Source organism: Bos mutus, chromosome 21 (assembly GCF_027580195.1).
Source record: "Bos mutus isolate GX-2022 chromosome 21, NWIPB_WYAK_1.1, whole genome shotgun sequence".
Taxonomy (NCBI): domain Eukaryota; kingdom Metazoa; phylum Chordata; class Mammalia; order Artiodactyla; family Bovidae; genus Bos; species Bos mutus.
Window position 1 is genome coordinate 32,364,494 of NC_091637.1, and position 26,778 is coordinate 32,391,271.

The following is a 26,778-nucleotide window of genomic DNA, read 5'->3' on the forward strand; positions in this document are numbered from 1 at the left end:
GTGGGCCAGTCTTTGTGGGATGGGGCTTTGGTTCGGTAGAGATAAGCTAGGCCCTCTCCAAGGAGCTTGAAGAAAAGAAAAACAAAACCAAGAAACATTCAGAGCCCCAGCTGTAGATGTCTTAGCCTGAGTTTGAGGCTCCACAGCCTTGTTTCTCTGTCCACCTCTCAAGAGGTTGGAACAGCAAAGATGGGGAGAGAGGGGGACTTGGGGATCCCAAGGCTGGGGCATGGGGAGAGGGAGAGAGGGGGACTTGGGGATCCCAAGGCTGGGGCATGGGGAGAGGGATAGAGGAGGACCCCACAGGTGCATCTGCTCGGTTCCCTGGAGATTTTCCCATGGAAGGTTTCTGCTGGTCTCTGCCCTTCCAACAGGGTTTCCCTAGTGGCTCAAAGGTAAAGAACCCCTCTGTCGTTGGAGGAGACACGGGTTCAATCCATGGGTGGGAAGATCCCCTGGAGAAGGAAATGGCACCCCACTCCAGTATATTCTTGCCTAGGCAGTCCCATCGACAGAGGAGCCTGGCAGGCTACAGTCCATGGGGTCACAAAGAGTCGGACACGACTGAGGGACTAAACGACAAACGCTTCCAACGAGAGGACCAAGAGTTTCTTTCCAAAGGCAGAGCAAGCAGCAAGTGTGCCAGCAAGTCACCTGTCCCTGTAGTCAGAGAGAGATCTGAGACGAAGCCTCCTCAGACGGGCTTCCACCACTCTCTGGTCCTTTCCCTTCAGAGGGTCTCCCAGGGTCGTGGGCAATGGAGACAGATTCGAGGTCCCAGAGAAGAGCCCAGGCCCTGGGAGCAGGTTGAAGTCCTCAGGAGAAAAGCAGCAGGAAAGTGGTCTGAGCTGTGGGGGGACGTGGGAGGGCAGGGGAGGGGAGGGTGAAGGGAGGGGTGTCTGGGACCTGAGCACAGCTGCACTGGGGGTGGAGGGCCCCAGCCAGCCTCTGGCAGCTCAGCAGCATCACTTCTCTGCCGTTCTCCACATCTGTAGCATCTGAACCAGGAATTAGGACAAGAGAGGAGATTCCCTCCCCTCCACACTGCTGTCCCTGCACCACCCCTCCCCACGATGCCCTTCACATCTCAGCATCCAGCCTCCTAGGACTTCCCCTACTCTCAGAAGTTTTGGGAAGGAAACCTGGAATCCTGGTAGGTCACTGCAGGAAGGGCCCCCAGAGGACCCGGGGGGACTAAGAGGGCAAGAGGCTTGTCTAGAGTCTCGCACAGCAGACAGCCATGCATGCTTGCTAAGTCACTTCATTCTGACTCTTTGCAACCTTACGGACTGTAGCCCACCAGGCTCCTCTGTCCATGGGGATTCTCCAGGCAAGAATTCTGGAGTGGGTTGCCATTTCCTACTCCAGGGGATCTTTCCAAACCAGAGTTCGAACCTGTGTCTCATGTCTCCTGCATTGGGTAGACCAGAACCCTGAGCACAGCCAGCTCCTCTTGCCACATTGAAAGCCTCCCCCTCATGGAAGGTGGCCAGGACCTATAAGTAGCAGCTCTGCAGAGATTCCTCTGTACCCAGAGCTCAAAGTCCTGGCTCCAGCTTCCTTTTCAAGCCTGGCCTCTCCAATCCACCCCACGCCAGCCTCACCCAGGGGCCCTGCCAAGGGCGTCTCCATGCCATGCCCCACTCTCTGGTCTGCTTCTCTCTGGAGTTCAAGGCTGCATCCTCGGGGCCCTGATATCTGGGGCCAGCCTCCACCCAGAGCAGCCAGTTTCCCTGGGAGTGTAAGCTGAGATGAAGGTGACAGACCCGCCAGGCAGGATCTCGCTCGGCTCAGGTTCCCCCAAGAGGCCTGACGACACCCTCTCTGTTCACGTGGCCCAGCCTGCCCTGCCCCCAGCGAGCTGGCACAGGCCTATACTGCTCTTGCTCCTTCAAGCCTGGGCTGGACAGTGGGCTGGCACCCAGGCATTGTGCCAGCGGCTCTGCCAGGACCTGGGAGAGGGTCTTTGACTGGCACGCCATCCTCAGAGTCCATTCTAAATATGGGGCCTCAGTTTATTAGGTAAATCCCTTGCAGATTTCAGATAAGCACCCCCAACTTAAGGAGGTTGCTACCCACTTTACAAAATAACTCACCATTCCTTCATTTAAGGAGCTGGTTCCTCCCAGGCACTGAGAATAGTAGCCAGCCTGTGTACAAGCACTCAGGAATGTCCGGGAGCCTCTGACCCTGTTAGACACACACACACACACACACATACAATGTGGGCTTGTGCTCACAGCTGAGTACTTTCAGACCTTCAGAAACACAACCCAGAGATACATACTTGCCTATGTATCCCCTTCACACACACAAACACGTACTTACAGGTACACAAACTCCAGAGTTGAGTGCCCCTTGCCTATAGTCCTCCCACAGTCCCAGAAGCTGGCCATGTGGGACCCGGGACATGCGGCCCAGCACCAGGTCCGAACTCACTTCCGCACAGTGGGGAAGTGACCCCACTGCGGGAAAGATGGTGGAAAGGGGTGTGGGGAGCAGGGTAGGGCACAGAGGGGCCCAGGTCCCCAGCTCAGAAGAAGCCTTGCCCACCACTCTCAGTGGTTTTGCCTCTTAGATGCTAAAAAAAAAGGGGGGGCTTCCTTTGAGCCCCTCTCCTCATTCTATGATCTGGCCCTTTAAGTCGAGTTGCTGGGGCGGCTGTAGAACCCACAGAGATGGAACCATTGTCCTCCAATAGGAAGCAAGATAAATGGTCCTCCTTCCCCACAACCAATCTCTCCTGACCAATGGGAACTGCCAAGGGTGTTAGTATCTTCCTCTGGGCCCTGAAGACTCCAGATCTTAAAGGGCTGGAGGTACCTGGGCAGCAACGCCTCTCCCCAACTTCTCAGGTTGGGTCTGCTGTTCCTGGCTGGCACATGTGAGGGAGCCCTGGCAAGTGAGTGGAACCAAGATGGGGGAACCAGACATGCTGGACTCCTCTCTCTGCAGCCCCTGTCCCATCCTAGGTCCTTTCATAGTTAATGTCATCCCTGGGTAATCACCGCTGGGATTAGTCAGGCATTGGCAAGGGCATTTGGTGTCAAAAATCCTGTGGGAGATGCAAATAGTTATATACCCAGCCCTTCCTGAAGAGCCCCAGACATGCCAGTGAGTAACTACCACACCACGTGTGCCCCAACCTAGCGGCGTGAGCTGGCTGGTGCGGGGGAGCCCAGAGTGGGAGGGCCTCTGGCTCTGGCTGCTTCGTTTCTCCTTACAGAGCGCCGGGTCTTTCCATGGCAGGAGCAGGCATGCAGTGCTAATGCCGAGCATGCCCAGCCCACCTCCTGCTCACATGTCCATGCTCAGTGCAATGAGGTACAGTATTTAACTGATGGCTGAGTCGTCATGAAAGGTGCCAGCTCCTCGGAGAGCCCCGTGTGGCCATCAGGATAACTGGTGGGTTGTACTGTGCTCCTTCACACTTCAGATGTCCTGGGAGTCCCTAAAGACAGAAGCAGCTCTTGCTTAAATCAACCAGTGGCCCAGAAGTGACTTTTCTACCTTAACAGAGCTCCCCGGCCCCCAATCTAGGAACCGCCAGCTCAGGTAGCCCTTAGCCTGGAGCTAAACCCGAGGCTTCCTTCTGAAGCTTTGTGAGGTCATGAAGGGCTCAGGTGTCAGTCCTGAAGTCCAAATTAGCTAGGTTGTCTAAGTCCTTGAAGCAGGGGAGGGTGAGGCTGGCAGGGAGGTCAGATCCAGCGAAAAGAGTCGGCAAGGAGTTGCCCACTCCCACCCTTACCTCCCAGCGACAGACAGGTGCCTGGACAGTGCAGCAGCTCTGTGCACCAAGCTGGCTGTGATCTAGCCCATCCTTCCCTCTCTGGCCCCTCCCCACCTGCAGAGGGAGGGACAAAGAAGGGAGGTGTCCAGCTAGGGTTACCGGTCAGTGCATCGGGTCTCCTCCAGGGCAGGGCACAGCAGTCAGGAGAAGAGGGAAGAAGCCGCTGGCGCGTCTACCTCCCAGCCTGATCAGGAAGTGGGGCTGGGCCTCCCCAGAACTCTCCATCCTGTAGAGGGTGGGGAGCAGGAGGGGCTGGACGGAGGCTTCCAGGCTAACTCTTCTGCCCCCCCAAAATAAACGCTGACTCTAACCTCCAGCCTGTGTGCTGCCCTGCTACTGGGACTGTCTTTGGAGCATGCAGGTCCCCTTCCCTCCCAGGTCTCAGAGGCCCCCAGCCTGGGAGAAGATCCCAGCCTTGCAGCCCCTCCCTGCAGAAGGTCTACACCTTATAGGAAACAGTTCAACGCTATGTGCTCCCTCGGGGCAGGGTCATGCCAGCCCAATGCTAGGCATGCAGAGATGGTCAAGAAACATCTATTGCCAGAATACAGCCCCTCCCCACAGACCCAGAGGTCTCGCATACCAGTCCCACCCAGACCTCCTTTCCCAGCTCCCCTTATCCCCCAGGAGAGCTGATGAGGCTCCCCGCTGCTGCTCCGGCTCCGCCTCCCCTCTAGAGCCCAGGCAGATCTCAGGTTTCTAAGGGGCAAGTTTGACTCTCTCCCTCCCAGACTCTTCTCTGTCCCTCCATACCTGAACCATGGCTCCCTCCCACCCAGACACCTGGAGTCTATCTGCTCAGAATCTCATGGGCAGAACACTTTGACCAAGTTAAATGTGGAAGCCCACCAGAGAGAGTCAAAATGAATTACACAGGGCAGGAGGGGGGAGACAAACTAGAACCCCTACCACTCAGGCTCCCCTGCTACTCCAACCCCTCAACAGAACCTTCCTGGCCCAGCTGGTCTAACCACTGCTGGATCGCCTGCATTCAGCTTGGGGGCTCAGAGTCGCAACCTTACAGGAGTGTCTTGCCACAGTCACACAGCAATCCGCTGGCAGAGCTGGGCCTCCTTGAGTCTCCAAACCCTCCAGATGCCAAGGATGCCTCTCCCAGCAGGGGGATTCCTGGTTCCCACAAAGGCAGCAGAGCAAACGCAGGTGGGCCAGGGCTGCCAGCCATGCTGACCAGGGCAGAGACCGCCAAGAACCAGAGAGCGGCAGAGGGAACCATGCTGGGTCTTGTTGAGGAAGGTGGAGCCTGTTGTAAAGGGCTGTTGAGCAAGCAAGCAGGTGGGCGAGGCTGGCAGAGCCTGGGCACTCCTGGAAGGCGGTGACTCAGGCCGGAAAGGCCCCTTCTGAGTCAACCCGGCTAAAAGGTTGCCTTGTGAGCATGTCACCTGCAAAGATGGCTGGGGCAAGGTCTGAGGACTCCGAGAAGGTTCCAGACCTCAGGACCTTCGCCCTTCTGCCCCACGGTCTGCCCTGAGGACCTCAGAGTCTGGGGGCAGAATCCATGAACTGAAGGAGGGAGGGCAGAGGTGGTGACTGTGCCCGCCCAGTGAACTTGTACAAGTCCACCCACCTGTTGTAACTCGTGATGGGATCATTGACACCGGAGAGGACAGAGCCAGCTGGGAGGAGCAGGCCACCCGCTCTCTGCCTAGAGCCCCACTGCTTCATTTCTGCCCCATCTCCTATCCCTTCCAGCATCTGTGCAATGTGTCCAGCCAGAGGCCCAGGCCAGCTCCCGCTTCTCTGCCTGAGTTAGGACCTAGCAGAGAAACTGACCAAGGCTTTGTTTCAAAGGGTCATGGCTGTTGCAAAGCTCTTAGAAGAGCCCGGACACACAGTGAACACTCAGTACGTGTGTAAACAGTCAGTAAATGTCGACGCTGTGATGAGTCGCTGTTGTAACAGCAGTTGTTGAATTGCCTGGCGTGGATCTGGCATGTTGTAGGTGCTTCCAGGTTGGTGTTGCTGTGATCTTTGTAATTTATCACAGCCGTCACAGTGCCTGCTGCACAGTAGGTGCTGAACAAATGTTCAATCTTTCTGGAAGGCCAGATGCATGCATCCCCCACCTGAAGAAGATGGACGTGGGAGCATGTGCTTTGCTGGGCTTGGGCAGGGAGAGTGAGGGGTGCAGCAATGGGCCAGGTTCTGGGTAGGAGAAGCCAGCAGCCCCACTCTGACCTCCCGCCTCCCCATTGAGTCAGAGGACTTACCTGAGGTTCAGTAGGAGTATTAAGAGGGAGGAAGATGATGCAGAGCTTGAGCGAGGAAGAGACAGGCCCTGGAGCAGACAGGGCTCTGGGAGGAGGCTGAGAGACGCTCCTGTGGAAGCCAGGTCTGAGCAGAAGCTGCCCCCAAGAGTAAGCCCGGTGCTGGGCTGGAAGCACTCCTTCCCACTGCCCGTGACCCCAGGGCCCACCCCTTATGACACAGAACCAGGGTAGGAAGTTGGGGGCTCTGAGACCTGGACCAGAGCTCTGCACCCAGTCACCCACAGTGTGAGTGGCCCTGTCTGCCCAATTACCCAGGAGTCACCCGAGGAGCCTGAAGAGTAGGTCAGGTTGGGACACCACCACCCTCATACGTATGTACCCCACACCTCACCCAGCCAAGGCCAACAGGGCAGGGTTCCAGTGCCAGGGAGGGAAGGAGGCTGCCCGCGGCCGGCTAGGACAGCACAGCCTCCTGCTAACCAGAGAGGAACAGGGAGGGGCTCTCTGCTCTGGCCTTGAACCCAGCCCTCTAAAGTGGGGGCGGGGTTGGGGTGGGGGCAGTGGATAGGATCTGATCCCTCCCACCCATTCGCACCCACACTTTGCTTAGGAAGAGGGAACGGCTCCCCAGAGCAAGTCACTGGCTCCTAGCGGGTGTGGGAGATGACATCAGGGGAGAAGCATGCATTCAGCCACCAGCTGCTGTGGCAACACACACGTGTGTGCACACACACACAATTTAAGGGACTGCCACATGCGGCTGTGCACGCAGACATGTGCCAATTCACTCCCTGAGAGCAGCCGACCTGTGCAAACCAGAACCCACACACACCTTCTCCCCAGAGACCCGAGACACAGCCATGTAGACATTCTGGGTCACCGGCTATGAGCCAGGCACCATGCTGGGCACGACAGAGTGACCCCAGGTCCCCTGAAGGCTATCTTCTAACAAACAGATACATTTAACATCTAACTTGCAGAGGAGATTGTGTGATATCTTGAGTTTTCTGGAAGCAACAAACATGGGGAGTAAGATACCAGCCCAGGGTTGATAATTGTTGAAGCTCAGGCATGGATACACAGCGATCCATGATACTGTATTAGCTTCTCTATTTTGTATATGCTGGAAACTTTCCAAAATAAAAAGTTAAATACATGTACATATATAATTGGCAATTGATAATAAGTAAAATGAAGAGGGGAAAAGGCAGGGTAAAGATACAAAGCACTAGAACTAAGAAGTCAAGGAAGGCTTCTCCAAGGAGGTGATGTTTTAAGCAAAGACCTGAATTAACTGAGGTTCAAACCACACAGACATTTGGGAGGAAGAACAATTATCAACCCTGGGCCAGTGTCTCACTCCCAGCACCCGTTGCTTCCAGCAAACTCTAGATATCACACAGTCTCCTCTACAAGTACTTAAAAGTGCCCAAGTTAGATGCGAAATATAGCTTTTTGTTAGAAGGCAGAAAAAAAACATTCCAGACAGAGGAGACCCACAAATGCAAAGGTCCTGTGGTATAACAAGCTTGAGAAATAGCAGCTCAGTAGGTCTGGAAATCTGTGGCCAAAATACACAGGATTCCACAGTGAGATCAAAGGGGCCTTGTGGCTGTGATAAGAGTTAGGAATCTCTCTTAAGAACAGCAGGATGCCCTGGAGGTCAAAAGCACGGGACAGATGTGATTTGACTTATAATATGGTCTTAAAAAGCACTCTGGAGACTTCCGTGATGATCCAGTAACTGTTAAGAATCTGCCTCCCAATGGAGGGGACACGGGTTCAATCCCTGGTCAGGGAACTGAGATCCCATGTGCCGAGGGGCAACTAAGCCCGCAAACTACAACTGGAGTATTTGTAGTAGCCGCAAGGAGGTGCTCACGTGCGGCAGCTACACATATATACACCCAACACAGCCAAACAAATAAATATTAAAAAAAAAAAAAAAAGCTCACCCTGGCTCCTGTTAGATCTTCGGGAGGAGGAGACAACAGAAGTGTATGGAGACTACTCAGTAGTCTGGGCAAGCATGGCACTGGCTTGGGACTCTTGGTGAGATGGTGAGACAGATCCAATGTGGAATTTCTTTTGAGGAACTTTGCTCACGGGTGGATGTGAAGCGAGAAAAAGAGAGGAGCTAAGCATGATTCCCTGATAGCTCAGTTGGTAAAGAATCTGCCTGCAATGCAGGAGACCCTGGTTCAATTCCTGAATCAGGAAGATCCCCTGGAGATGGGAGAGGCTACCCACTCCAGTATTCTTGGGCTTCCCCTGTGGCTTAGTTGGTAAAGAATCTGCCTGCAATGTGGGAGACCTGGGTTTGATCCCTGGGTTGGGAAGATCCCCTGGAAAAGGGAAAGGCTACCCACTCCAGTATTCTGGCCTGGATAGAACATGGGGTTGCAAAGAGTCGGACACCCCTGAGTGACTTTCACGTTCACTTTCAAGCATGATTCCGAAGCAGGACCTGAGCTTGGAAGTGAGGGCTGGGGACACAGTGGGGAGCATGTGTAGCCGGTTGACTACAGGCACAGAGCGCCCCGGTGGGGACCTCACACCTAGCGTCAGCCCCCCAGCAAGCACACAGGGGGATGCACACACTCTGGGACACCAGGCATACAGCCCTAAAACCACCCCTGCCTGCCCCATACAGAAGCCCCAGGACTACAGCCCCCGTGCTCTCCAGCTCAGCCTCAGCACCCACAGGGTCCCCAGTCCTAGCATTTCCTTACCAACCCTCACCACCACCTCCCATGTCGGCCCCTTGAGCAAGGAGACTCCTGACTCACTTTCTTCCTGGACACCAGAACCCAGCCCCCTGCCCCTAGCCTCATCTGTCCAGTCGCCTCCAGATCCTGCTCCCATACCCCAGCCTAAGGCAGATTCTTTTACCGCTTGAGCCATCAGAGAAGCCCACAGAAAATTATCGCTCAATATTTGCTTAGTGCTCACTGTGGGCCAAGCCCTCTGCCTTTCCTTGAAGGCGCATGGTCACCTCCACCAATCCCCACCACCTCCCCACTGATTCCCCTTGATTCCTAGCACTCCTGCACTCGCTCTACCACAGGACAGTTGCCCACCTACCCCAGCCCACCAACCAGCCTGCCAGCCTTGGAAGGGCACCTGGTGCCGTGGGAAGGGCACAGCTATGTCCACACAGAAGTCAGTCCTGCCTGCCACCAAGCAGCTGCGCCGTCTCACGCAGGTGACTCGTTGCCTCTGAGTCTCCGTCTGCTGGAGAAATCCAGAAGTGGTTCTCACCTTCCAGACCGTGGTGAGCAAGGAGACAGTTCCCGGGAATACTGAGGCTGATGCCCACCACGGAGCAGCACGTGGCAGCCATTCAGTGGCTGCTGTTGTGCACTCGGGCCCAGCCCTGACATCCACCCACTGGGTGGCCTTCGAGGGCTCGTCCAATCAGTTTTCTCACTCATGTAGCGGGGTAACGGTATTCCTGGTCTTGCCTGTCTCTAGGGCTGCTTGGCGGTTGGTAATCCCAGCTTCTCCTTACTGGGCCGTTGGCTATGTGCAGGCACTGTCCTGCTGACGTGTTTGGCTCATAAATCCCCCCTAACAGCCATCTGGAATTCCTGTTATAAATGGAGAAGCGGAAGCATGGCAGCATTAAGTAACATCCTGACAACAAGCAGGTGTGGAGTGGTTTGTACTCAGGCTCAGCCACGTCGGTCCTGCCTCTGAGTGGTGGAGGGAAAGGGGCTTTGTGTCTGGGGGGCAGCAGGGTTGTCTGCCAGAGCCTCATGCTACCCTCACCCAGAGCACTCCTTCCAATGGCAGCCAAGGGACTAAGTCAGCCCAGAAGAGACCTCAGGTACCTCCAGGCACCAGCCAGCCCCCAGCTCCTACCTCGGGCATCAGTCATTTGCCTCCCCACCAGAGGCAGCCCAGACCCTGGGTACCACTCACACCAGCTCTGCTACTCTGCACCTCCCTCACTGGGCCCTATTTCCCGGTCTATGAAATGATGTTGATTATCTCTTGCATATTGGGTGGTTGTGAAACACTGGCCATCCATTGTCCACCACAGTACCCCTTGCCCAGGGGATGGTGGATGCCCCAGATGTTGGGAGATCCAGACGCAGTGGGGACTTGAACCCCTTCCCAGGCAGAACCAGACCAAGACAAAGGGTTGCACAGGGTCTGTAAGCAGCTTCCCAGAGCGCCTCGTGCTTGAATGTGCGGTGGAGGCTGTGGAATGATTTTCCAGCTCCTTGAGGTTCCCTGAGGCCCACGAGGCACAGGGACAATTGAAGGAACCTGGAGTGCCCCAAACTGAAAAAGGGCCAGACCCATGGAGGCTTAAGGGTGGGATCAAAGGAGCAGGTGGTGGGAAGGCAGGAGACTGAGGAGGATGAGCCAAAGGTCCAGTCTAACCTGGGACCACGGTGGGCACACAGGCCCAGTGCCAGGGTCCACAGCCATGTTTGTAGCCAAGTAGACAAAAAGTAGCAAAACACCAAAAAACAGAAGAAAATAAAGACAAAATCAAAATGAATAAAATTTAATTAAATATCTACACGACAACACGTTGTCAAGTAATTAACTGAACCCAACTCAAGTAAGTATATATGAATGACCTTTAATGAGGAATGCAGGCAAAATTTCACACGAGTGATAGGATCAGGGATTCAGCTTCTAAAATTCAAAGTGCCAGGGGCCTGCCTAGAGTCTTCAAACGTGCCAACCCCAAAACTTACATGCCTCCCTGGGGAAAGGAGGGTCCCAAGATTGATTTCAGATTACTTTTCTATTGGGTGGGTTAACGAGAAAGCAAAAGGGAAATTCAGGTCATTACAGAAAAATGAAGTGATGTTCCTCGCACGTGTTCATTTGTAAATGGAGACCCTGAGTCACTGCAGACCTCGCTGTGCAATGCCACCCTCAGCCTCTTCATCCCTGGGGGGCTGGCGGGACTCACCCCACCCTCACAGTCCCTGCACATTTCAGCAGTTAGTTTGCCAGCCTCCCATTCTTTCACACCTCTGGAGCTAAGATCTGCCAACCCCTCTGGAGTTAATCAAGGTGACTTTAGGGAATGAGGCCAGAGAGCTGGGTTCAAGTCTGTCCGCACCCCTGACCCACTGTGTGATCCTAGCCAGGTCGCATCCTCTTTCAGGCCAAGCCTCAGCCTCTTTGTCTGTGAAATGGCATAACTGCCTACCAGGGCTGCCATGTGGACCACGGAGGACACAACCGTGTGAGACACTGCTTTTTAAACAGACTAGACTGCACTGGGGTTTGACTAACCAAACAAAACCAAAGGAAAAAAGCTTTGCCAAAGCCCGGAGCAGGGTTTCACAATCAGCCCTTCTGAGCTATATCTGGGGGAGGTGAATTTTTATGCTTCCTCATGGTCTTTTTGCCAAGGCCTCACCATCTCCTCTTGCCCCAAGCAGCAGAGAGAGGGATCAGAGCTGCAGTGGTGGGGAAGCAGGTTGGGGTGGGTTGGGGTGGGTGAGGGAGCCAAGCCGGCTTGGCTCCTGGAGGCCTGAGTCAGCGGGCGGGCAGGCAGGGCGGGCCCAGTCCTTGCAGGCTTGGGGAGGAGATGGTGCAGGAATGTTCCTCCCGCCCAGGCCTGGGACTTGCCCACCACATCCTGGCTCTTAGATGTGAGATGCCTGGAGCTTAGTTGAGTGGGTTCAGCCAGGGGCCTTCAGAGGCAGTCTGGCCCCAGGAACTGCCCAGGAGTGGCCAAGGCCAGGCCACAGAGCCTACTGGGAACTGGTCTCTGACCCCAGAGCATACCCCATCCCCACTGGGTGATATAGACAGGTTTCCCGTCTGTGCAACGAGGAACTGCACTTGGTGGTGTCAGATAATGAAGGATCCAGACTGGTTCCCCCAGGAGATGATGCAGGCCGACTCTAAGAGCATCTATGTGTGTGACACCTTCGCTACGTGCACGTGCGACTTTGTGGCCACGCATGGCTTGAGTGTGTGTGCCACTGGGTGAGTCCTGCGTGCACAGGACTATGGTGGGGCCATGAGTGACAAAGTCACTGAGAGAGACGACGTGCATGTGGGTGTGGGCAAGTGTGGACGTGGCTGGGGATGTGTGACTGCTGCACTGTGGCTAGGAGTACAGGTGTGTCAGCATGTGACCATGCGAGTGTGTGTGTGTGTGTGTGTGTGGAGCCAGGTGTGACCTGTGTGCCCATGGGCAGGCTGTGTGGCTGTATCTGCTTTGGGTTGGGCAACCGTGTCTGTGACCAGACCTGGCTCTGCTACAGCCGTGGCCCAGCAGTGGCCCCATGGTCCATGGCCCTCCTGTGCCCAGGAAGCAATAGGGTGCAGGATCACAGAGCCATCCCCATTCTCCAACCCCCATTTGAGGCCACAAAGCAGACTCCTTCCCTGGGCTGGGCCAAGACAGGCTCAGGGTCCCCTGCCCCCCACCTCCAGGTCCTGGTAGCTGCCCAGGGCAGAAAGAGAGGCCTTGTTTTCCACCCTCCTCCCAAGGGAGGAAACTAGAGGCAGCTGGGCCCAGCTCAGTCTGGAACATCTGCCTGGTGTGTGACTAAGGCCGGCCAGTAGCCCCAGCCACCACCAGACTGGGCCCCCACGCACACTGGTCCCCCGGCCCTTGCTGAAAGAGGCTGGCCAGCCCAAATCAATCTCAAATTCCCCCAGCACCCTGATCCTCACAGAGAGAAGGGCTGTGACATCCCCGCTTCCACCACACAGACGTCCGTCCCAGCCTAGAGACCTCAGAGGCTTGGCCCGTCCTTCCCTTCCCTTACCTCACATCTCGATACTTTTCCTGCGTGCAGCCCCTCCTGAGAAACGTGTCAGACTAAGCCCCCTCACCCTGAGGACGGAAGGTGTGGGAGGGGGTCACCCCTCTCAAGAGACACAAGAGGCGACACTCTTCCCAGGGCAGGAAGCATGAACAGGGGACTCTCCAGGCACTGGTGTTAAGAGCATTCCCATCACTCAACACAGACGAGCCCTGGGAAGACCACCCCCTCACCCTCGCCTCTCCCCATAGTCAGAGAGCTCACTGCAGAAGGCTGCCTAGAGGTTGAAGTGAGAAGAGGTTAAGGGTGGGAAGGGCCTCAGATGGGCTGGAAAATGAAAGGAGGACAGGGAGGAGAGAGGGGAAAATTCCACAGAAAGTCCCAAATCTGACCTAATTTTGACCCAGGGCCAGGGGCCCATTCCAGAAGTTCCTCTGAGGACGCTCTGCCCCAATCAGGGAGCCTCTGCTGCCTCTACCCGCTGTACCTGCCGCCCCTTATTCTATCTCACTGCCGTGAGCTCCCGCAGCCCCCAGCCCAGCCAAAGCCTCCCCTGATGCCCGGACCCCAGCCTCCCTTCCTCCGCCCAGTCTCCACTGCCCCCAAGAGAACCTTGACCCTCCAGCCCTCCTCTTTCCTGTGTGCAGATTCCTGTCCATCCTGCCTAGGATACATCCAAGGGCACAGCTTGGGGGTCCACCTCAGTTTCCAACCAGGAAGCCACTGCAGGTCTGGGCACCCTGGACTGGACGGCCCAGGGAAGGACACAGGGTCTGAGTCCCACCCCCTCTCCTGGACTGGGCTTTCCTGGGGACAAGGCTGGGATATGCCCTCCTGGAGATGAACCCCCTGTCTAGACTGTCCCTTCCTCATGTGACCCTCAGTCCTGGATCACAGAGCAGCAGGGCCAAAGCCCTGGCAGGACTCCACCCGTTTGAGAAAAGAGGAGAGTGAGGTCTCGAAAGGGTGTGCATTGAGCTGGGGTCCATGGCCACCCAGAGGCCCCCAGCTAGCCCCGACCACCAGCACTGCCCTCCCCCCACCAACTTTTGAGGTTCTGGAGTGAATGCTGTGCCCATCACGACCTCAGAATCTGGTCCAGCTGCTCCCAGGGACAACTAGGGCTCCACCCTTCCCTCCACCCTCATCCCCTGCCCCGGGATCCAAATAAGGAGTCATACTTTTGTTATCTTAATTGGAAAAGGTTTATCAAGAAAACAAGAAAGAATGAAGATTGAAGCAGCAGCAGCCAGAAATAGCCATGACCTCCTGGGAAGGCCAGCAGTGGCATCTGTCAGTTTCTGACCATACCCCGACCTGGGGGTGTGGGAAGAGCCCCCTTGAGGATGTAAACATTAGTGGGAGACAGCACAATCCCACCAGGACCTGGATGGCATCACAGTGAGCCTGGTGATGGGCAGGTGGGTCCAGGATCCCTGGGGCGACGGGTAAGCTGGCCCCTGGGAGCCGGAGGTCCAAGCCTGCCAGGAGTGTGAGAGCGATGGCTGGTGAACTCAAATACCCAGTAACCTGCGGGTGTCCCCTCCAGGCAGGTACCACCAAAATCCTGGGGTCTGTGGCTTGTCTCAGCACCTTGAGCCCAGGGCAAAGATGCTGCATGGTCCCCTAGCCAGGGGGTAAGGGGGCTCAGCTGGTGAAGGGGGAGTCGGGAGGGAGTTGGCCTGCAGCCCCTCCTGTGGGGTCGGGGGGAGCAGGGCAGGGCCAGGGCCATGGGAGCCAGGCAGATCCCCACCCTCTGTCACACAAGGGGACACACCAAGGGGGCACCAAACTTGCTGGGGAAAGACAAAGGAGAGGAGAAGAGGTGTTTCTTTCTCTGAATGCCTTCCCCCTTCACTGTCCCCACTTACTGTCTGGCAGTTCCTTGTCATCTTTCAAGACACACTGCTCACATGTCACCTGCTCCATGGAGTTATCCCTGACCGGCAGAACGAGTGGTCCCTTCCGCGAGCTTCCAGAAGCCCATTCCTTACCATCGATCATTCTGTATTGCCCCCGCCTGTTTCTGCGTCTGACCCCCACCTCAACTGGGTACAAGAGCAGGCGTGTCACAGCCCTGGATGCCCAGTGTCTGACTGCAGCAGGCCCGCGTGTCTACTGAACGAATGAGGGGGAAGTGGCCAGGTGGGCATGTGCTATAGGCTCCGGGGAAGCTAAGACCCTGGCCTGGCCTCAAGTGACTGACCAGCAGCCCAGGCCTGGGCCTGGAGGGCTCCTGGCCCCGTTCCCATCCCTGCTGTGCCCCCAGCTCTAAGGGGTGGGGGACTTTCCCAGGGATATTCATGACTCCTCCAAAGGCCACCCCCAACTCCCCGCCCTCCAGGCACTGCTGGTGTGGGAAGGCCCTGGGGGCGGGCCGAGGGCCTGGGCCAGCGGTCAGAGGCTGTCATACATGCGCAGCGTCTTCTCCAGCTGCTGGCCGACCCGCTGGTAGAACAGGATCTGCTGGCGCAGGTAGTTCTGCATCATGTGCTTGAAGTCGAGCTCGCGGCGCTGGTGGAAGTGGTTCATCTCGGCCTGCAGGGCAAAGCCCACCACGCGGCAGCGCCGGCGAATGCCATCAGCCTCCTCCTGCGCCATGCGGCCCTCGTCACTCATGCGCTGGCTCTCCTTCACCTTGGCGAAGGCGCCTGGCACAGGCAGAGCGGAGGTCAAGGGCGGTTAGGGCTCCGGTCTCTCCCATTCGCTCCCTAACCCCGCCCTGAGACCCTTCGAGGGCAGACAGTACCGTCATCGGCTCAACTCAGTCCTCCCTCCTGGACTCCAGACCCACGGTCCAGCCACTTGATGTCTCCACAGGGATGTTCCCCGAACCCTCACCTTCAGCATGTCCTAAGCCAGATGTACCATCTTCCCTCCAAACATGAGGCACTGCCAGCAGCGTACACCTGACTGGTCACAGCCCTGTTAGCTGTACTGACTTCTACGACCAGGCTGTCCCCATCCACCACAGGCCTCATCAGCCCTCATGCTGGTTCCCCATTCAGCTCAGATATCACCTTCTCCAGGAAGCCTTCTGGGCAGTCCCACTGCATCAGGTGCCTCGCCTGCTCCCAGGTGTCCTGGGCTTCCCTCTACCACAGCTCTTACCTCTCTGTGGTTTTTCTGACTGCATCCCTCCAGGTATGAGCTCAATGTCTCTAGCACCTAGAACAAAGCCTAGCCCACGCAGATTCTGACATGTGTCTGCTAAACAGATTCAATCTCACTGGACTGCTGCAACAGGCCCCCCACGGGTCTCCCCACTTCAGTCCCAACCTCTGAGAGGTTCTCCATAGCACCTGAAGAGCAGCCAAGCTGGCACCCATAGCTCCAGGTCTCCCCTGGCTTCCTTCTGGCCTGCAGAGCAAGGTCCCCCGTTCTCCTGGCCTGGGAGGCCCTCTGGGAGTTGACCCCTGCACCTGTTCTGCATTGACCCCCATATTCATCAAACGCACCCTTTCTCTCTCTGCCTCCCAGATCCTTATGCATAATTCAAGGCTCTGATCAGGTGCCACTCCCACAGGGAGCATCCTTCTCCCTGCCACCATCACACTGCTGATTCTAAAACAGAGACCACCTGGAGTTTTCCTTTGTGTGCGTCTCTCATATAGGCTCTGCTCCCTCCTCACCCCAGTCCCCAGGCGACTAGAGCAGGCCATTGTCATAACCAGGTGACAGACGGGGAACCAGGGGATGAACCTGCAGAAGGGACCCAATTTGGAAGAACCTGAGTGAATCAACAAGCAATTGGTGAAAGGATTTCAGTTCTGAATTAACGGGCACTTGACTGATTCTGCGCTGAAGCCAGTGGGCAGTTGCTGAGCCGGGGAGGCAGTCTGCCTGTGCCTGGCAGGCACTCCTCGCAGGGCTGTAGGGAATCCACAGTGTGAAGAAGAGTGTGGAGGTGGGCAGGCTTGGTACAGAGGACAGCATGCTCCCGGAGCGCTTCAAAAGCACCCACCGCACATGAGTAACAGGCTTGTTTTTAATGCTTCTCACCTCTTCCTTAAGGGGGAGCCTCTCAGGGACCTTTGAAACGTAATCTGTTTACTCTCAAGTTGTTGGATGCATTCAGGACGCATTTACTGAACATTTACTATGTGCTGGAAATAACCCTGCCTTTAGAAGGAGCAGTACCCACGGAAGACGGCAAGTGTGTGCTAATCGGCAAATAGTGGCATTTCGGGCAAGCCAACTCACATTTGCAACACTTCCAGGACTGCCAACACAGCACCCAAAAGAACTCTGCAGTGCCCAGCTCCCAGCCCGCTCAGCCCTTTCAGCACCTTCCTTGAACCACCTCTTCTTGCCTCTTGTTCCATCCTTATTGATTCATTCAGATTCTTCCAAATTGTGTCCCTTCCCTAGGTTGATCGCCCAGACCTGGGCAGAAGGAGAGGGATTGACCATGGGACCAAGATGAAACCCCCCTGAGAGGCTTCAGAACTAGAGCAGCCTTAGAGGACAGCTGTCCAGCCCCTACCCCCAGGGCCACCTTCACCTCCACCACCACACCAGTACTCTTCAGAGGAAACTCAGGCCCTGGTGGGAAAGGACTTGTCCAGGGGCTCCCAGCCTCCTTCCTGCCCACAAAGTGTGGGATATCTGGCCCTGAGGGAGCCCTGCAGAGCGGGGAGTGGACACCACTTCTACTGCAGGGGGCCCAGGCCAAGTCCTCCAGGCACATACGTGAGGCGTCCAGACAATGGACTCAGGAATTTGAGAAGGTCCCAAGAGGTAGAAAGAACCAGAAGAAGAAAGGTAGAAAATAGCTGGACAAAGAAACTAGAGTTAGGCTTCAGCAAAGGAAACATATCAGCCTGGATTCCACCTTCCTGAGAAAGTCTGGGTGCAGTGGGGATGGACCTGCATTTAAGAAGCTATTTAAGGTCTTAAATAGCCCATGGCCTTGGGCTTCCCTGGTGGCTCAAATGGTAAAGAATCCACCTGCAATGCAGGAGACCTAGGTTCGATCCCTGGGTTAGGAAGATCCCCTGGAGAAGGGAATGGTTACCCACTCCAGTATTCTTGCCTGGAGAATCCCATGGACAGAGGAGTCTGGTGGGTTACAAAGTCCATGGGGTCACAAAGTGTCAGACCTGACTGAGCGAGTAAGCACAAGTCCACGGCCTTAGAGGAAGGAAATCGAGGCCCAGATATAGGAATGAATCTATTGCAATTGCTAGGTATCCACAGACAGGCAGGGAGCCAGGGATGGGGGGCGAAGGCTCTGGGGGCCAGAGGAGGCCCCACCCTGCTCTCTGTCACCCTCCACCCTGTGACTCAGATGTGGGACTGGTACCAGCTAACACTAACGCACCCCAGAGACAAACCGGGAGTCAGGGCTTGGGCCAGTCCCCCCTCACCCCACCACATTCCACCTAGGACTCACCATGAGAGCTGAGGACCCCGGGCACCTCCTGCCATGGCAGTTGTCCTATAGACCGGATCCCAGAAACAGGGACGGGAAGGTTGGAGTTTCAGATCCCCAGGGTCTCAGGCATATTCCCTAAACTCCCCCTGAATCCACCTTGTCCCTACCCTAGGTTGAGGGCAGGAGGTCTGGGTCCTAGTCCACTGTGTCACCTCCAACAAGGACTGCAGGTCTCCCCACTGTAAACAGGACAGGCTGGACTACGTACGATGCTGCTGACAGCTGCTCAGGGCAGTATAGCACTTTAGAGTTTCCACATCAGTAAAATGGGATCATGATGGTCCTCGCCCTCTAATTAGAGCAGAGGTTTAATTGAACTAATATGTTTAAAGTACTTGGGATGGAGCTCCAGGAGCTCCAGGATAAGAGCTCCAGAAGCTATGTGCAGCTAGGTGCAAACTGCTTTTCAGTCACAGCCAAGACCCAGCTGGTGGTGGCTCAGGGCCATATGATTCTCTGTTCATGGGAGCCTAGGAGGGGACGCAGAAGGAGAGCTTGTGATGGCCCAGAGCACAGAGGCTAGACCCACCTATTCCCCCAGGGTAGAACTTGGTCCTGCAAGGGCCACTTTGCCTTGGCCAACCTGTGAGCACTGTGACCCCTCCATGCATGCTGTGTGGTCCAGGGCCTGCCTTCTGGAGGGCCTCCGTCCATCCTCCACAGAGGATGCCAGCTGAGTTGGTGCGAGAGCACCAACTCCCTCCCTGGTCCTTCCCCTCTGGCTCATCTACCCCAGGCACCCAGCCCTTAGGGAGCCCCCTCTCCCATCTGTCTGGCACAGTGGCTACAACCTGGCTGTGGAGTTAGAGACACTGGGGCTCCAATCCTGCTCTGATGATCAGCCCACCTCACTGCCCCTCATCGGAGAATGGGGGGACCCACACTGACCTCCGTGGTTTGTGACGAGTCTTAGGACAGAGTCCTGCCCTGGCTGGCTCTCAGGCAGGGGCCCTGGACAGCCACTGTTTCCCCTTGCTGTCCCAGATTAACTATTATCAAGGCTCTCTTTTCCCCCCAAAAGACTGCCTTGGTTTGAATGATTAATCACATGGTTACCCTTCTCCCTTTAGGAGAAACCCCTGGACTGAGCTCCAGGGACTGGGCTGGTGGGCAGACAAGGCTGGTAGGCTTCACCTCTGCACCAAATGGGTTCCATGGCCCATTTTCCTAAGCTTTCTCAGGGGAGGAAATTCAATCAGGGTCACCTCAAAGACAACATTTGTCCAAATTCTGGTCTCCTAAACCCTACCAGGCCTCCTGTCTCCTTCCTTCCAAAGCCTCTCCCACATGCACGCCATGCTTTAGAAAGTGTATGAACAGGCTGACAGCATCCTGGGCACCCAGGGCCCAACTTTCCTGCTCCTCCCTCTGTGAAAGGTCTCTATCCACAGGGCCACCATGGGACTTCTTCTCCCCATAGCAGGCTGTGGCTCCCCAAAGCCTGCCCAACTCTGTCTCAGCCAGAGTCCAGCCCCGCTCCCTAACCACTGTAGTACCTGCCCCACACAGGGCTGGGAGTGGTGGTACAGAGCCTAGAAAGTGGAATAGTAAGCCCCAAAGCCCTTGGCCAAATGGGGAGGGGTCCTCTGGGTAAGGGAAGGTGGATGCGGCATCTGTCTGAAGTTGAATACATCACCCCCAGAGGACCACTGACCCCTCATCTTAGCCTCCAGTGGAAACTCAGAAGTGGCCCTCTCAGCTCTGTGCCCCTGATCCAGGGCCAGAAAGGCCAGACTGCCTTTATCCCTCCTGCTCTAATGGGAGCCTGGGAGCCCTGAGTCCAGGGTTGCCTTCCTGCCCCTAGCTCTGTCCTAGATGGAGGGTCCCCAGCCACACATGTGGCAGCTATTTCATCACTGCCCCTGCTCACCTTTCTCCTGCTGCCCACACAGGAACACGCCATCCGAGGAGCTGGTTGAACCAGCTTTCCCAGGCCCTAGAGCAGCAGAGCGTGGCTCTACTTAAGGCGACACTTGCCCCAGTGGGCCAGCCGGCCCCAGCCACCACCCCTGCCCTGTCCCTGCCCAGAACTCAGAGCCGAAACTAAGGCATCGTTCTGTCCTCGACCAGACCCTCCCCAGGACTCTCTTCCCCACCCCACCCCCTTGAAGGCCTGAGAGCTCACAGTGTCCACTCTGTGTTACAGACTGAGGAACTAATGCCCAGAGAGAGGAAGGCACTGCCCAGGGACACACAGCAAATTGGGGGCAGAGCCAGGACCAGAACTCAGGTCATGTCTCCTGAAGCTGAAAGAAGGGAAGGAGGAAGAGAGGAATGTGGAGAAGGAAAAAAAGAACAGAGAGGAGAAGGAGGAAGAAGAGACAGTAAGGGGAGAAAAGAGTCTGGAAGCTGGAGAAGTTCTAGAAGTTAACTTCCTAAAGATGGTTGGATGGCATCACTGACTCAATGGACATGAGTCTGAGCAAATTCCGGTAGATAGAGCAGGACAGGCAAGCCCGGCGTGCTGTAGTCCATGGGGTTGCAAAGAATCAGACACGTCTTAGTGACTGAACAACAACAACAAAAGGAAAACAAGGCTGGTTTACGACCAGTGACCAGGGTAGGGCGTGATGTTTGCTGTCCCCCAGGCTCAGTGCAGAGCCGGCTTCCTGGCCCCGCCCAGAGGAAAACTCTCCACCAAGCCAGGCCTGACCTCAGGGCTCAGGGGCCTGGGATCCAGCCCCACGCCCTGCAGACGTTCTTCCTGAGTTACCAAGCAGCCCTGGGGAGGACCACACCTCCCTCCTGCCCTGCCTGTAGTCCACAAGACTCAGCCACCTGCCGGTCAGCTCCTGACTCAGTGCTCAGGCAAGAAGAGAAGCCAGGCTCAGGAAGGGGGAATCGGATGGACCATGTGGGCAGTGCCCTGGACCCCCGGTTTCTCCTTCAGCCCAGTCCGGGTGCCCCTCGGTGACCCGGCTATGAGTCACTTCCCTGGCAGTTCCTTGATAGCCCCACAGTAACAGGGACCCATCCTGTCCCTCCCCTAGGGAGGAGACCGTGAGAACTGAACACACAGCTGAGCTTGGGAGGTGGCCAAAATGCATGTGTCCTTGGGGAGGTGCAAAAGGAAGGGACAGTCCCAGCTAGGCCATGGACTCCTTGTGCAGCCACCCTTGTGTGGACACAGCTTGTTCATCTGCAAAATGGGGAGAGCCAACCCTCCTGAACACAGATAGGGAGGAAGCTCACAGATAGGATGTGCAGCCATGAGAACAGTCTCTGAAGTTGCAAAGGCAGGGAGGTGAGCTGCTGACAAGCGTTATGCTCTGATAGGTACGCTCTGTGCTCTCGTTATCTGGGTCTGTGTCCATGTCCCCCACAAGCCTGTGGGCTCCTCAAGGGCAAGGCCTGGGCCCTGGTCAGCTCTGTGTTCCCAGAACCCAGCCTAATAACTTGGAGGACTCGATGTATAATGGGTAAATGAGTAAATGAGACAGAAACAGAGAAAATGAATGAATGAATGAATGAGTGAGTGAGTGAATGAATGAACAGACAAGAAGGTAAACAGTGAACTCCATGAGGACAGGGACCAGCCCTGCCCATAAATATCCCTGTACCTAGAATAGCACCTGTCATCTGCTAGGTGCTCAACACCCTTGCTGAATGAACGGATGAGACAGAGACCGAAAGACTAGCTGAGCCGCTCTGCTCCATCTAGGCCATCCTCATAGCCCCTGTGCCCTGCAGAGCGCAGACGCTGTCAGAGTCTCCAGCCCACACTGGCTCTTACCTTTCTGCAGGTGAATGATGTCGGGGAAGTTGGAGAGCAGTCCCTGGTAGAGAGACAGTGTGTCGAGCATCCGGAAGAGGTCATTCTTGGGCTGCTCAGCGAACATTTCACCAACCATTTCATAGGTTCGGCCCGTGTGAGAGATGGCGCTGTTGAGGGCCTCGGAGCTGAAGGGGGGGTCCATCTGGAAGGCATGGCTGATGGCCTGGAAGGCATTGCCCAGCTTCTGGAATTCCTTGCGGAAGCCCCCCACATGCTTGCGCACCAGCTCTGAGGCCACCGTGCTGAGCTGCAGGACGCTGTCGTCCATCTTCTTGCTGAAGGCTTTGAAGGTGTCCACGCGGTCCTCCACGTCCTGCAGGTCCTGGTGCTCTGTGGGGATCTGGAAGGTGAGCAGGAAGCTGGCGCCCACCATCTCATCCTTCTCAGCCCGGCGTTTGCCCATCTTCCACTGCTTGTCATCCAGGCAGCTGAGGAAATGCTGGAAACCCTCATACTGGGACAGCACAGGGTGGCTGGTCATGTGGTCCATCCAGAGGATGAGCCGCCGCTTCCGCTTCTCAATAAAGTCCTCCTCAAAGCGACCTGTGGCCTGCTTCTCTGGGAGGTGGGGCACCGAAATGACAGTGAATTTGTGCAGCAGGCGGTTGTAGAGCCAGTCGAAGTGTTTGTAGCGCCGGTAGACAGGTGAGCTGGCGTGGGTGGGTGTGAGCTTGTAGGAGATGTAGCTTTTGATGCCCTTGAATTTGGTCTGTTTGGTTGGGTCCTCCACGGAGCACGAAAACGGATGGGGGTTGGCCTTCCACTGGGGGCCGTGAGGGCCCATTTCAATGGAGTATGTCTCAGCGATCTTGGCCATCATGGGCACGTCACCCAGGATGAAGGCCTCCACGCCAGAGCGCACGAAGCACGAGAAGCGGTTGAGGTTGCGCCCCACCACGCTGCCTCTCTTGGCAGATGCCAGGCTGTCCTGCCGCTCCAGGGGTGGCTTGGGCCGGAAGGCCATGTGTTGGCTGGGGTAGGCACCAGGGTAGGAGAGGTTGAGCGGAGGGTGCCCATTGGTGCCCAGCCCACCGGCCCGTGGCTCCTCCACCACCGTGCATCCGTCATCCCAGTCATCCCAGTCATCGTCATCGTCCTCCTCGAAACTACCCTGGTTTGACAGAAAGCCACTGCCGCCGCCACTCCTGGAAGTGTTGGAGCTGTCATATAAGCTCACCTGGGTGCCCAGAGAGCCTGCGGGGCTGCTGGAGTAGTTGGCATGGTTGGAGCCGGTGTCAGAACGGAGGATCTCCACGTAAGAGGCAGGGAAGAGCCCAGTCTCCCCACGGCTGTTCTGGCCCTGCAGCCAGCCATCCAGCGAGGTCTCACTGAAGATGACCAGGTCCTCGTCCTGCCAGATGCTGATCTCCTCCTTGTTCTCGCTGCGGAAGTCATAAAGGGCTCGCCCTTTGAGTGCCATGTCTGGGCCAGTGGTAGAGACGATGAGGAGAGTCCCGCCCAGAACTGAGGACACTTGTTAGGGTGTCCGGGGATGCACGAGCAACTCAAGGCTGGCCACAGCCCTCAGTCTCTCAGCCCTTACTGTGGGGTCTGAGCACCCACAGAAGGTATCCAGCCTCCCTCTCTTCAAAGCAATGTCCACGGCCCAGAATCGGCCCTACCAGGTCTGCCCGCACTCGCCTGTGAGCCGGGCCGGCTCATGTCCCTGGTCTTCCTCCCTTCCTTCCGCAGCCCCTGCAGGGGAGAGTCTCTCCTCCCACTCCTAGAAGAAAAGTCAAATGACTCGGAGAAAACCAGCCCTGAGCAGGCAAGAATTCGACACTCTCCGCTGGAACAATGTTCTAAAATAGAAGAGAATCACTCGGAAACCACCGTCCCAGAAACTCCGGCAGCTCTGGCTCCCAGCTCCTTCTGGCTCCTCCAGCCTGGGCCTCGGGAGGCTCTCACATTCCTCTGCAGATCTCCTTCCTCCTTCCTCCTCCTCTTCCTGGACCACTGGGTTTTTAAAAATCCAGAAAATCCAAGAGGGGCAAGGAGAAAAGCGGCAGCCTCCTGAATCGAATCCAGGGGTGGATGTGTCCGGCTTCACAACAAGCCAGGCCGGGAAAACAAGGACTAAGGCTTACACAACAGGCCGGCCAACTCTGCGACCCGGCGGCCCGGCCCGGCCCCCAGCCCCCAGCCGGCTCGGGTGCCCTCTCCCCGCCCCCAAGCGGCCAGCCCCAACCCGGGGGAAAGGAGGGGACGCGACGAGGCGCTCGGGCGACTCTTGGCCACTAGCTGAGTGGCCTCTTTTGTTTGTCTAATTCCTCAGCAGTTTCTGAGCCTGAAGATGACCCTGATCCGAGTCCAAGGACCCTCGTCCAAAGGTAATCCTTTGGTAACCCGCCCCGGCTCGCCGGACGTAGACCCCGCACCCCTCGCGTGCACGCACACACTCAACAGGAGTTTGGAGAGTGAGCTCGGAGAGCTGACCGTGCGGCCGGCAGTCAGTCCCGCCGCCTGTCCGTCCGTCCTCCGCTCTGCCCTGCGGGATCCCGCCGGTGGGCGGCGGGCTGCGCCCCGAGCCCGCGTTCTTCTCTAGCGTTCGCGGCTCCTCGGCGCCGCCAGCGAGAAGCCAGATCCAAAACAACAGAAAAAAAGGCGATTCCGGGAGGTGGCGTCCCGAGGAAGGAGGGAATAGCCGGCGGGTGAAGGGGAGGCGGGGGTTGAGGGGTGGGGAGAGGGAGGGAGAAGGAAAAGCAGGCTGGGGAATTGGGCAAACTCCGCGGCACTTCCTTGCGTCCTGGCTGGCCAGGGACGGCCCGGCTCCGCCCTCCCGCGGGCCTGGGACGCAGCAGCCTGGCTCCCGCCTACTTCTCTCTTTTCTGTTGTGGCGGGCGCCTTCACTCACTCGCGGGGAGATCGGGATGCGAGAGCAAGGAGACGATCGATCGCGGACGAGAGGCAGGCAGCCTCCGGGGCCAGACCCTAGGGCATCCGCACCCCCGCAGCCTGTCCGCGCTCTCAGAGAGACACCTCTCGCCCCGAGGGGCTCAAACGCCGCGCGGGGGAGCTCTCCAGCCGCCGCCTAGCCTCCCGGGCTCCGTCACCCTCTTGCCTTTTCCGTGACGCAAGTGAGGAAAACTCTGAGCGTTTGCCACGTGCGGGGCTACAAGGAGAGCGCCAGAGCCGGGACCCGGGAGGTGGAGGAAGGGTGCGCGGAAACCCGCAGACCCCAGCTCCCGCTTCCCCGCCCCGCCACCGCCCCGGCGGAACGCCGCCGTGGCGCCGCCTGGGGATTGTTTTCTGGAGGGGGCCCCAGAGCCAGCGATGCCCTCACGGAAAAAGCTTTCCTAGTACCCTATACGGACAGGGCCAGGAGAACCCCTGTCCTGGGCGACTCCCTTCAGGGAGAAAGACAAGACTGTACATCTGTAGTGACGGGGAACAAGAGTAGGCACGATCAGGTTCCGCCGTGCTTTGTGCGGCGGCTGGCGGAGACCGGTGTCTTGGCTGCTAGCACCACGGAGACTAGAGGAATGGTCGGGCTGGGGCTCTGGGAAGAGGTAAAGGGTACTTGACCCTGGTCATTGATTCTGCCAGACATTGTGCTGGGCACTGGGGATCAGGGTACCAGAAGGTAGTGGGGGTGCCTGCCCTGGAGAGTTTACAATCTCCCCTCTTGTCTTATAAGAAGAGCTGGCACATTGAAAGAGCCCCTGATGCTGGGAAAGATTGAGCGCAGGAGGAGAAGAGGGTGACAGAGGATGAGACGGTTGGATGACATCACCGACTAAATGAACATGAGTTTGAGCAAACTCCAGGAGATAGTGAAGGACAGGGAAGCCTGGCATTCTGCAGTTCATGGTGTACCAAAGAGTTGGACACGCCTGAGCGACCTAACAACTCTTGTCCTCTGTTCATTCATTCTGTCTTTGTCTCATTCATTTGATCATGCACTCAAGGAAACATTAACTGAGTATTCTGTACCAGGCCTCCTGGGCTACAAAGACGAACAAGGCATTGTTTTCACCTACCAGAAGTTCAGACGGATCAGGAAAATAAAGCGACGTTCCCTGCCCAGTGTGGTCAGTGCCATGAAATGTGACTGGAAGGGCACCTATCCTAACCTGGGTTGAACAAGGATCAAGGAACACTTCCTGGAGGAGGAGTGTCAACTACAAATTGGCACTTGCCATCTACCTATCTAACTATAAGGATTAAAGCATGTGCTGCTACAGCACTGGCCTTCAACACCCCTGAAGGAGTTCAGGGTGGAAAGCAGAAATGAGGCACTCTGTGCTCAGGGAAAAACTGGCAGGACAGGTCTTCAGATAGATATTCTCGGGAGCTGATTTTATGAGCCCAATTCTTGTGTCTCTTCATATTAAGAAAAGCACTAAAACTAAAATCCTTAATGCTGATGAAAAGAAGCTTCACAAGACTAGCAGAAACCTACAAAAAATATTTGCTTGATTACAATGTACTCCCCCTTTACCAAAATCACATATATACTGTCCTCCCCCCAGCCCCTACCTCTGTGGAACAGTTTCTCAGAGCTATCTGAGGTGCTGTCTCCCAGGCTACAATCTGCATTTTGCCCCAGATAAAACTTAACTTGCAACTCTCATGTTGTCCAATTTTTTTAAGTAGACAGGAGGTACCTAAGATGAACAAAGGCTTCAGCCCCTACTCCCCTTCCTGGCTATGCCCTGAGCCTTGTCTAGATAGCCTCCTCTATCTAGAACCTCCTTCCCCCCTCATGCTCATACTCCCCACTTATAGATTGACTGGCACAAGGTGGTGCTGTAAAGGTGGGTACCTTGGGCTGTTGTTTTATTTTGTTTTTT

The 26,778-nt window shown here is 56.4% G+C and overlaps 1 protein-coding gene across 3 annotated transcripts; it reads right to left on the reverse strand.

The window, feature by feature from the left end:
• On the reverse strand, nucleotides 1-25,293 carry SNX33 (sorting nexin 33). Of its 3 annotated transcripts, none has more exons than XM_070358583.1 (2): nucleotides 21,944-25,291; nucleotides 1-3,451 (listed from the first exon to the last, which is right to left on the reverse strand). In XM_070358583.1, exons 1-2 carry the CDS (start codon nucleotides 23,403-23,405, stop codon nucleotides 3,426-3,428), a joined length of 1,488 nt encoding a protein of 495 aa, XP_070214684.1. In that variant the 5' UTR covers nucleotides 23,406-25,291; the 3' UTR covers nucleotides 1-3,425. The 3 variants fall into 3 exon arrangements, with proteins under 3 accessions (XP_070214684.1, XP_070214683.1, XP_005891831.1); XM_070358582.1 differs by lacking the exon at nucleotides 1-3,451 and adding an exon at nucleotides 9,082-9,252 and having other exon boundaries at nucleotides 21,944-25,293; XM_005891769.3 differs by lacking the exon at nucleotides 1-3,451 and adding an exon at nucleotides 10,522-15,424 and having other exon boundaries at nucleotides 21,944-25,278.
• Between the last annotated feature and the right edge of the window lie 1,485 nt (nucleotides 25,294-26,778).